Here is a 12,405-nt window from a genome sequence, read left to right on the forward strand (position 1 = left end):
ATCAGAAACCTCAAAATCCAATGGACTCTAAGTATGGCCTCCATGTATTTGCATAGAGTATTTTTAACATTTAAAAACTTAGTGATAGGAGAGTAACAACCTCCAAACGGCATGCAAAACACACTATTAGAGTCTGGAGGATCATGGCATCCCATAATTTACACAGCATGCCCTTATATCAGACTTATAGCAAATGACAAATGGCTACCACAGATGAGAAGGTAAACCGTGTCTTAGAACTAATAAAACTCTGGTCAAGCACTGCATTGAAAGGAAAATTCTCTCTTCATTGCCAACAAATTCAGTCTTCATTGTCTACCATAAATTTAAGTAACTTGGGTGGCAAACATGCTATAGTTTTTCAGTCTTCATAAGAAATACGGATCCAAAGTCTTAAAACATTGCATATTTGTTGATCTACCAATTCTAACTCTACGATTGTATGTATAGGAATAAAAATGCAAATATGTCAATTATTATACAATTTAAAATAGTGAAAAATAGAAGAAAAAACTAAATATCCACCCATAAAAGATTGCAAAATAAATTATATTTCCATACAATAAAACAGTATGCAACCATTACAGATTATGCATATATTTAAATTTGAACCAATATGTTCATGATATATCTTAAAAGAATATTGCAATCATTTTTATATGAGAGGTTATTTGAAATCACAGGTGAAATTTTTAGTTTTTTCTTTTTAGTTGTCAACATTTTCTAAGTTTTCATCAAGAACATAAATAATACTAAGACAGAAAAATACACATAACAGGAAAAGATAGTAAAGAAAACAATTGCAATAAGATTACATGAAGATGTGTATTATCAACATTTTTAAACAGAGAATCGCACAATTTGCAACTCTGAGTGTGCTTGGGGATTGCTTTGGCATCATTCTAAATGAAAAAATCCAAACCTTATTGTGACTACATCATACCCATGCAGCGGGTAGCCAGAGGCAACTCCAATTCCTGCTAAACAGTAGGAAGGGTTCTTACTAGAGACGGCTCTTCTGCCTCCTGGGGTGGAGGGGTGCCGTCAGGCATGGAGGAAGGACTAGCCTCATTGTCAGTGGTCACGTCTCCATCTGTCAGCGCATCAAATGAGGGCAATCCGTCTTCATCCACAGGGAGACTGTCCAGTGTCTCTGTGAGGACTGCTAGCAAGTTTGCCTCATTCTCTTCATCTATCTTCTGCAGAAACAGAAAAAACCAGAAGATGTGAGTTGACACTGGGAGGCAGGTAACACTATGCATCAACATGTTTGACCAAATGAGTGAACCATATGTGAAATCTAGAATGCCCATTTCAGAACACAAACATCATATCTTTCTCAAACTCCAAATTCATGTTTTGGTCCAACTGACACAATTAATGAATACTTCTACTGTACTAATCTCTGATGGTTGAGCTGCCCAGTTTATCAATTTGTTATGTCAGCGCTAAAACTGCTGTATACAATTCTTCTTGGTCATAGAAGTGTTTTCCACTTGCTCACGTTTTCTTTCCCTGACTAAAAGAAAAGATTGCGAGAATCTTGGAGCTTGAGAGAATTTTAACCATCATCAATTTCATTTTCAGATATAGTGTTTGAATCTCCTATACAGCATACCACCCAAACTGTCTAGACAGCTCTCTATTTGAATGACACCAGAAAGTGGAACTATACTGAGAGCAACTATACACTTTCATGGTTTCAATTATAATCTCATTACTGAACACTCCAAAATCATTTATTTATTTTGCTCCCTGATATCTCTCCCAACTTTAGTCATAAATCTCGAACTGCCTACTGGACACTGCTACTTCATAATAGCTCCCTCATCCCCAAAACCCAAACTCTACAACTTTCACAACAAAACTGCTATTTCTTTTGACTTCTTTAGTTCGGGTAACAATTCTTCAGACTCAAACTCTGGACCTATTTTGACTCTTCTTTCTCTGATCAGTCACTGAATGAAGTCTTACTTTGTAATGTTTACTAAATGCATTTATTTCTTGTAGCCGGGGCACTATTCCAGTGCACTATTATTTCTAATAGGGGCTCCTGCAAATATATCCTACCTTGTTTTTGACTCATTCCCACCAACACACTCTTAGAAAGCTAATCTTCAATCATTCACTTAACAAACATTTTTGAACATCTACTCTGTGCCAGGGACATCTGAAGTATGGGAGATACAAAGAGAAACAAGACAAAAGTCTGCCCCTCCAATAAACACTACTGTGGAAGGGAAGAACCTGTAAACAATTCATTATAAAATATAATATTTATTTCAGTACTCTGTGCAAAACGTTCAAAGACTTCCAAACATGTACCTTGTTAACAAGGCAATGTGTTATATTCTATGCACGTGGACAACCAGTACCATCACTGGGCACATGGCATAGCTAATCAATGATTACTTGCTAAATAATTCATTGATCTGTGTTTATTGCCAACAATATCTTCTGGACCATTTTCTTTTCCTTTTTTTAGCACTTCACATTGTTTGTCCAATCTGACCTGCTTCCAAAGTCTTCTTTTTAAAGTTCTGTACGCTATGACATTAACAATATGAGCTAAATTATCCCACACAGATTTTATTACAAAATGCACCTAAGCTGCTGACATCTAATGAAGCTAGCAGTGCCCACGCTTCCTTTCTCTCTAGCACTGAACTCCAGTTAATTGACCTGACAAAATTACAAGAATCACAGAATAAGACAGCTAATCAGAAAATCAAATTGTATTACTAGAGAAATTAGGCAGGCCTTTATCACATATACATTCTATTTTCACATAAAAATTGTTTTCCTTCATTCCTGATCAGCCTCCATCCAGGAGTAAAATTAAGGACTTCTTTTGGATTCAAGAGGCCAAGAAGAGCCATTTGTACTCCCCAGGGACTTTAATTGGCATTTTTTAGTTTGCGTAATGCATCCCTCTCATGTCCGTGGATTTGAGACTGTGAGTCAAGTAGTTTGGGTGCAATGTGGTGTGTATGAAACTATCACAAGAACAGAAAACCAAACACCGCATGTTCTCACTCATAGGTGGGAACTGAACAATGAGATCACTTGGACTCGGGAAGGGGAACATCACACGCCGGGGCCTATCATGGGGAGGGGGGGAGGGGGGAGGGATTGCATTGGGAGTTATACCTGATATAAATGACGAGTTGATGGGTGCTGACGAGTTGATGGGTGCAGCACAGCAACAGGGCACAAGTATACATATGTAACAAACCTGCACGTTATGCACATGTACCCTAGAACTTAAAGTATAATTAAAAAAAAAAAAACAAAAAAACTTTAATGCAGGCGCTGGGCACAGTGGCTCATGCCTGTAATCCTAGCACTTTGGGAGGCCAAGGCAGGAAGATCACTTGAGGCCAGGAGTTCAAAACCAGCCTGGCCAATGTGGTGAAACCTCATCTCTATTAAAAATATAAAAATTAGCCAGGTGTGGTGGCACATACCTGTAATCCCAGCTACTCGGGAGGCTGAGGCAAGAGAATTGCTTGAACCCAGAAGGCTGAGGTTGCAGTGAGCCAAGATCACGCCACTGCACTCCAGCGTGGGTGACAGAGGGAGACTCTGTCTCAAAAAAACCCAAACCTCTAATTCAGGAGGAAAATCCTAATCAGAAGGGGTAACTGTTAACTTCAAAATGGTGCCACCTACTTCCATAAACTGACCAATAGTTAAAACCCAAATTGCACAAGTCAATAACTAAAACTTATTGAATACCCTCAAGTGCTCAGGGTATTGAATACCCTCAGGCCCTCGGGTAGATTCTTCAATCTACCTTCTTTCAATATGCCTTTGAAAGGACCCTGTATATGTAATTCTAATATTAAATAGACTGAAATAATATTCCTTATTTTCTGCCCAGGATCATAATCTGGTATCCACAGATTTCAGTAACTCCTTTCTTTCATTCCCCCACATACAAAAATTAAATTGAGATTATTTAACTGTTCTGAGTACAATTATATTTAAATGAAATATATGTATTTTAAAAATCATCTCAAAGTCATGAGATTTACATTATTATAACTATCTCCACATTATCTAATAGTTTTAGAAAATATATCAAATACACATGCACACACAGACACATATACACACTTTCAATAAATTGGACATTTTTCCAAGTATCCCGTTTTTCAAAAAAGACTTATTTCATTGATGTCCAAAAATAGTTCCAGAAAAAGAGTTACGAATATTTACCAATAAATGGATAATGTTGTTTACAATGATTTAAATTTTGTGTTTGGCTTTCCAGCAATACTACCAGCCGTTATTTGCTTTCAATCACATAATACAATAGCGCCTTAGCTCTATCCCTAATGTAAACAAACTACAATAATTCCAATCAAGTTAAAATGACAAAGAACACTTAAACCAACCAGTTTTCTCCAATGTCTTTAATAAGTCTGGGAGAATGTATAACAAATACAATGGCAAAAGTATTGGAGCTTGATAATGTCATAATTAATTTATAAGATCTGATTAAACCACCAACTATTTTAATTCCCCTCTCTACTGGAAACACAATGAGAGGGAAGGATTTGTAAGATGGGAGATTAGCATGGCAGCTTTGTGTGTGTGTGTGTGTGTGTGTGTGTGTGTGTGTGTGTGCGCGCGCGCGCATTGGAGTATGTGGGTAGTAAGGGCTACTATTCAGCCAGTATCTATCATAGGACTGTAATGATTATTTACAGTCTGTATCCATTACAAATGATTATTCAATACTATTGTTATTATCTCTGTATGTGGGTGACTCAGAGAGGTGCTCCAAGACCATTTATTTAAGTAAATTTGTTAGTGAATTAAGAAAGGAAACAAATGTTATTGTTTCAAATTATCTGTGTTTTCTTTAATCATAGGAAACTGAGAAGAAAACTTGATATTTGCTGATGACACTTTGTGTTTATGTAATGTTGAGTGGATATTGCCCCTCACTGTGGCAATTTCAATTAGTTTAGCATGAGTTTCAACAATCACACACCCCGGAGAAGGCAATGGATGTGACAGAGAGGACTCTGTTAAACAATTAATGTCACTTCCCATTATTGCTTTGGTCCCAATTTACAGAGCAAATAAATCAAAGTCACCGCAGTTGAAGCACACTGGCCCACTCACACATGTCTGTTCACAGGTGACAGGGTATAGAAACACATTAGTCACCGCACTGACATTGCCAGATAACCTTTCAAAGACTCAGCTCTGATACTGCTTTCTAGTTGTTTGAAATTACTATTTTACAAAACGATATACTTCTTAGCTCCATCCGAGTTGGGAAAAAAAGAAAAGAAAATGCAGAGTGGGGAGGAAGAAAGAGCAGGTCACCAATTAGATACTGATCTACAGCTACACAAACTAAGCTCAGCCTTGGAGCTGGCAGCAGAGGCGGAAGGAAAGGGAGAAAACAGGCCAACGGGTATTTCCACAGTGCAGCTCTGTGGCTATCAAACAGCATTTCCCACGGTGGGTGTCAACCTTGGGTTCTCCTTACGCAATGCAATTCTTCCGACCTAAATAAAGGTCTGTGTGACTGTAACACCTTATTCTCTAAGGGCCCTCTAGGAAGAAAGAAGGCACATCAACAAAAACTCACTCACGGTGTAAACAATTTCCAGTGACAGATGATACACATGCATTTATACGGAAAACCCAAAATTTAGAATCTGCAACAATTCCTAAGTGTTACCATGTCATTAATAAATGATAGTTTAGAAGAGTCAACGAAATGAGAAGGTTTATCTCTGCTCTTTTGGACAGCTGTGTCCCTCTATGACCTGGACTAGTCTGACATAATTTAAAAGGCATAGTTGAAAGAAGATAGGTTCTGTCCCTTCAGGTGGCAGATTTACAGATTAAAATTAATAGATTAAAATTCTGAACCCAGTTTGTAATATTTGGGTCTTCTTCCTTTGCGCACAGCTGGCAAAAGGATCTTCCAACTGGTTATACATGGTGTGGCAGACAGTGCATTCAACTCACCCAACTGCACACAGAGGGTCACTAAATCCACTAAATTAAGGAGGAGAGGAGGGACTCTGAGATGCTAACTGCCACCTGAAGGGAGAAGTGCAGAGTGAATACTGCATGTGGTATCCCAAAGACTTTTAAATGCGAGCTATTATGAAAGGACTATGCCCTGCTTATGTTAGTCATTTTTTCTGCATCTTGTAGGATTGCAATTACACTCTGTGTCCCCAGATTCTCACACTTGCTTGATCTCTGTTTGATAAAAATAGTTTAATAGCCATTTAATCACAGCTTCATTATCTTGGCTCTCTTAATGCGAATTAGGCCAGGAGAATTCTCGCTTCCTCATTATTCAAATCATCAATAAGAAGGAAACAGTGGGGTCTTCTTATCATTCATTAATCAGTTTCAGTATCTTAGGTACTGTGTACTCAGAGATCAATCTGTGTGAGAGGTGACTTAACCTCTCTGAGCCTCTAATTATTTTTCTATACAAAATTTCATGTGATTATTTGCCTAATCCCTATTATGGAATTTTTTTGCACTCATGATTAATAGAAAAAAAAAAAAGAGTTGACAAAGGCCTGAAAATTCTTCAGGAAGGTGTTCATAAACATTTCCAGTGTATATTCCCATCAACTTGATTATCTGTATTTGAATTTTATTCTTTGAACAGGATCTACTGCAGACATTTAGCACTGGGCCAACTCCCCCCAAATACCCAGCATGCCCCAGGTTTCCTCCTTGCCCCATCCTGCTGACTTGGAAACAGCTAATGAAGACAAAATTAACTCCTACTTTAAGTGAGGCCTAATTAGGAAAGGAAATCTGCTAGAGTAACATCTGGTAATGTATTCCAAAGCCAAATATAAATGACATTCTTGGATTATCCACTACTTTGGATTATTGGTTCCACTAGGCCCCACCAGGAGTTCAAATAACTACATGGGAAAGCAACTTTTATAATAGATTCAGAAGTTCACATAAGAAATACAGTGGGTCAGAGGTGTGTCCCTTTCTTGAATCTCCATACATAAAACCCTGTACCTCAGTTTCATGCATGAATCAGCAAAAAAATTTGCATAAATGTACACATTTTGGTTCTAATGTATAAAGTTTGATTCAATATTTATAAGAAACTAAAGTCAAAATTTAAAGAAAACTAAGTTTTTTCCGCAATAAAATTTAAAAATAATAATCCAGAGTAGACTATTGCAATAGGATTTGAGGTTTTTAGCTTTTTTCTTTAACCCGTGCTAATCAGAACAGACACCACTTCACCGCATGTGTCTACTTGAAGTGGTGTGAGCCTTTGCTTATAGGTTGTTAAATATTTTGAATACCCACCTTCAAACAATTGATTTTTTCCCTCTTCTTTATCTTTCTTCTCTAAAATCTCTGCAATCCACTGTGGGTTTTGTTTTTGCTTCTTTTATACCCAAGTGTTGGTACTGACAGTATATCTGCCACTTTCTCACACATCCAACCAAAAATGGGTGGAATCCCACATGTAATGACTGAGAGGTTCCTAGCTCCTACCTCACTTAAAGGAGGAGTCCTTAAAATAACCCAATTACTTTTTGTTTGTCATACGAGATACAGAGCTGAGAATAAGGTATGGGCACTGGAAGGTGGGGAAAAAGAAAGAAATCTCAAGCATATGTGTGCAATAAAAAAATCAAGATAATACCACCTTACATTACATAATACATTATAAAATGCTTTTTGTCCATTAATTTCTTACATATGCCCTGAGAGTTAGCTTATTCTTATTTTATTCCCATGAGAGATAAGCACATTATGTGACAATCTATTTTGCCCTGTTGGATGTCAAATTTGCTGGAATTTGAGGGCTAGTAGAAATAACATAAATTTTAATTTCACTGTCTGAGTAACTCCCCGTGGGCATACAGGCTACTTGAAATACTATGTATGTAAATGTGTCTGTTCATATCACACCCTCAAGTTTATATCTCAAGTACACATATTTAAAACAGGATCTAATGCACATGTATATCTCAATGCCTTGAATGCATTCTCTGATATTCAACTGTAGTTGACTATACAAAAATGTATAATCTGTACATTGTTCCTCTCAGTTAACCACTCTGAGGAAAGCAACAATAAAAAACCAGGGCTAATTCCTGTAAAAATAAAATAAGAATCAAGCGGAAATAAAATATAAACAAAATTGAAGAATTCACAGACATATTTAGACTCAAGGGAATCCATTTAATTCCAATTAATACACATATTCCTATTTAAGCAGGCATCAAATGTATATTCACATCTGTACTTACATTCCATTCTAATTGATTTGCTTATATCACACATTCATGAGTTAATAAACATGTACCGTACATGAGAAATTCAGTATTCTGTAGAGGTTATAAGAGCCAAAAGTATAAATACAGAAGTTCAACAGAAAATCCTAAAAATTCCTGGTTAATATATGCAAAATGAGCTGAAATTTCAGGGGAAAGGGGAAAAAGGTTCGGCGAGGTTGGGGAGGTCATGCCTATTTCTCACAATGGGAAGAGGAAGGAACTGAGTTGTGCCATCAAACTGGAGACTTAATAGGCCTGAAAAGAGTGAGCAAGACATTCTATTTGTTCTCAAGTTTAAACTAAAAGAGAATCTGGGCATGTGGGAAGAACTCCAGACTGGAAGTCAGGAGAATTAATCCTAGATCCATTTCCGCCAGCAGCTAGCTACATGTCCTCAAGTGAAACAACTCAACTTTCCGGCTGCGTTGCACAGATTGAATGACAATCCCATAGGTTTCTGGTATTAGTCTGTTTTCACGCTGCTGATAAAGATATACCTGAGACTGGGCAATTTACAAAAGAAAGAGGTTTAGTTAGACTCACAGTTCCACATGGGTGGGAGGCCTCACAATCATGGCGGAAGGAAAGGGGAACAAGTCACATCTTACGTGGATGGTGCCAGGCAAAAAAAAAAGAGTTTGTGCAGGGAAACTCCTGTTTTAAAAACCGTTAGATCTCGTGAGACCCATTCACTATCACGAGAACAGCACAGGAAAGATCTGCTGTCATAATTCAATCATCTCCCACCAGGTCGCTCCCACAACACATGGGAATTATGGGAGCTACAAGATGAGATTTGGGTGGGGACACAAAGCTAAACCATATCAGTTCCTAACTGGCTTCCCATTTGCCATCCCACCTCAATATTTCATTCTCAACACAGAAGATTAAGTGATCCTGATGCAACCTAAGTCATGTGTCACCCCTCTTCTGACCAAAGCCTCCGTGGCGTCTCATGTCTCTAAGACTAAAAGCTAAATCTTAAGAGTGCCTTACTAACCAAGGATCGCCATATAATTTGTCATCCAAGGAGAACCTTTTTGAGAGGGAGAGGGGACAGTGCACATAATCAGCTACTCAGGGATGAACCCAGACTACACCAGGCTAACTGGAATGTATGGTGGCCCTATACTCAGCCAGCTACATCTGACTCTGGCAACGCCTCATTCACCTATCTGAATCCTTCCCAATCAGTCTGATCTCCTCACTAGTCCACAAAAATGCCAAGCATTCTCTTGTCCTTAGGTCTTTGCACTTGCTGTTTTCTCTGCCTAGAAGGTTCTTCTGCCAGATGGCCACATGCATTGTCCCTTTGTCCCCTCATTTACTCAAGTGTCACCTTCTCAGTGTAACATTTCCAACTACTCTGGACACATTCTCCACATTTTCCCTACCTTATTGTTCCCTCTGGCATTCATCTCTCTGACTCAACATATGTTTTAGTGATTTATCTTCTTCATGAACTATCTAAAAGAGGAGGTCTGTGAGGCCTATTTGATTATTGCTGAGATACTTAGTATATAGGAGATGCTTAACTAAAATGAGTAAGAATGGTAACTAAAGAGTCTAATCTGTCCTGACAATATAAGAATATATGAATTTTCATTCTTCTTTTGTTGTTATTTTCTCTGTAATCCTCACCTCCTCCTACCCCTGGGCAATTTGTCTTCTTAATAATGTTTAGCTCAGGCTATGATTTAAAATTATCTCACATTCATTTCACATATACCAGCTGATAGGCCAGGCAAGCAAGTGATATATTCTTTGTGGGGAAGAAAGAATATGAACAGCTATAGCTATATAGGGCCTAATTCTGAAATGAACTCCTAGGCAATGAATCTATAGAAGTAAATGTAATGCTCATCTTTTGTAAAAGAGGAAGTTTAAATGGGTCTTAAAAATGCAGAAATTAACCCAACTCTGTTGTCTGGAAGGATACTGGGACACACCATCAAGCAATCAATTTGCAAACATCTTGAAAGAGTTGAGATGTTTTCATGAACAGATAATCATGCCAGACAAACCTACTCTCTGACCACCACTGTCAGGAGTGTTGACTCTCCAGTCAAGAGAAAACCATTGATGTAATGTATCTGGACTAGAGTGGTGAGCTTCCTCATTCCACACCGCATAACACAGCTACCTTCAAGCTGGGAATATATATTAATCTTAGCCAGAAGATTTTTAACTGTGTTTAATAGAACCCTGGACACTAGAATAGCTGGTATAGGATTTATTATAAATTTTAGAGTGTATGATATATTTTGTGTATTTATATACCTTAATGCATAGGCAATAGAAGTCTTTTTTTTTTTTTTTTTTTTAGAAAACACACTCAAGTGTGTTATTTTCTTATAATAAATACAGAAACCACGACCAAATTAAGCAGCCAAATTGAATATTTTGTATTGTCTTCGGATTAAAACAAAATCTTGAGAACTGAGGGTGAAGAGTTTAAAACTTGGAGCCATTTTAAAATACTCATTTCTATGAGGCAGGATTTTCTCAATCCTCTTCAAACAAAACAAAGCACAAAATAATCAGTTTCTATGATTGATAATAAGAAACTGCCATCATCTTAAATCCCAACCTATACTTCTTCTGTGCATTTAAATAATGCCATAGTTCTCTTAAATATTACTTTAGTAAATAATAATAACAATAATAAATAGTGCTGATCTTTACCGAGTATTTTCTATGTTCCTGATGTTGACTTAATTTCTTTGCATGCATTAATTGAAACACCCATTTAACCCTATTATTATGTGCAAATTCACATGTCTAAGGAAAGGAAGAGTTGGATATTAATCCAGATATATCTGATGAAATATCGTTCTCACACCCTTTGTTTATATAGTGGGATTTTATGGAAGGTATTATTAGAAAAATGAGTGGGCATGGGCTATTTTAATTTATCTTCATACTGGGGACTAAGAACTGAGTTAGAATGACATAGCATTGATTGATCATCAGCTAAAATCTAAGGTGGGAGATGCAGTTACATGCCATGAGGCACAGTTGGCCTTCCCTGCAGAAAGAGGAGGCTATCTTGCAAATGATTCTCACTATTTATTGCTGGCTGGCCCGGTGTTGGTTCATAGCCCACCCCCCCCCCCCCCCCTTTTTTTTTTTTTTTTTTTTCCTACTGGGTGTGATTTGCTCTTCTATTTGAATGTTCTTCCCTCTTCACATGTTTTGTTTCTATCCTATCCCTACCTCAAAGCCTACTTTAAGCATTCTCTTCCATGGGAATTTTTTTTTTTTTTAACAAGTCCAGCTCTACTGGTAGCACCAAGTTTCTAATCCTTTATCAGAAAAACTTAGATCCATAGACAGAAATGCAGATTTCAAAGCCTCATCACAGACCACGAAATCAAAATCTCTAGATATGGGTTTCTGGGCTGCAGCACTGTTGACATATTAACCCAGATAATTCTTTGTTTAGGGGGCTGTCCTGTGGGTTTTAGAATGCTTAACAGCATCCCTGGCCTCTACTCACTAGGTGCCAGTAGCACCCCTCCAGTTATGACTACCAAAATGTCTCCAGATATGCCAACTGTTTCCTGGAGGCAAATTGCCCTCCGTTGAGAACAACTACCCTGGGAGGTAGAGCCTGGGATTCTGCAATTTTGATGAGCAACCCAAGTGATTCTGATAATCAGGCAAGTTTGGGTAATTTGCTGTTTTACGGCTGCTGAGTAGTGTGTAGATCAAGTTGAAATGTATGATTCTGTCTATGCTAGATTTATTCCCTCTAACACATATGATTCTAGATCTTAGTAGTTATTATTAACAGATTTTGATCTATTCTATGTGAATTCTTTTTCCCAATATCTTACATTAATGTGCCCAGTTGTTTTATGGTCTGTCCTTCCCTGTTGATTGCAACATATTGGTTATTCACTTCCTGAATTTGTTTTTGATAGTCCTAAGGCAGCACGGTCTTTTTATTGCCAATCATTCTCTTTCTTCAACGTCTTCTGACCATCACCATTATCATAAAGTTCATTTCAGTTCTGGAGTCTATTTTATTACACAGACTACATGCTAAGTGATTTTTAAGGATTTTCTTCTATGTATTTTTACAGAGGTC

The 12,405-nt window shown here is 37.5% G+C and overlaps 1 protein-coding gene across 7 annotated transcripts in view; it reads right to left on the reverse strand.

Annotated features, from left to right (window-relative positions):
• PPARGC1A (PPARG coactivator 1 alpha) overlaps positions 1-12,405 on the reverse strand; it is a 686,617-nt gene that overhangs the window by 39,216 nt on the left and 634,996 nt on the right. For all 7 annotated transcript variants that reach the window (XM_025385683.1, XM_025385681.1, XM_025385685.1 and 4 more), the window contains one exon: positions 1,005-1,199. In XM_025385683.1, coding sequence (XP_025241468.1) covers positions 1,005-1,199 — 195 coding nt within the window. The remainder of the gene's footprint in view (positions 1-1,004; positions 1,200-12,405) is intronic.

This window comes from Theropithecus gelada, chromosome 5 (genome assembly GCF_003255815.1).
Source record: "Theropithecus gelada isolate Dixy chromosome 5, Tgel_1.0, whole genome shotgun sequence".
Lineage (NCBI taxonomy): Eukaryota > Metazoa > Chordata > Mammalia > Primates > Cercopithecidae > Theropithecus > Theropithecus gelada.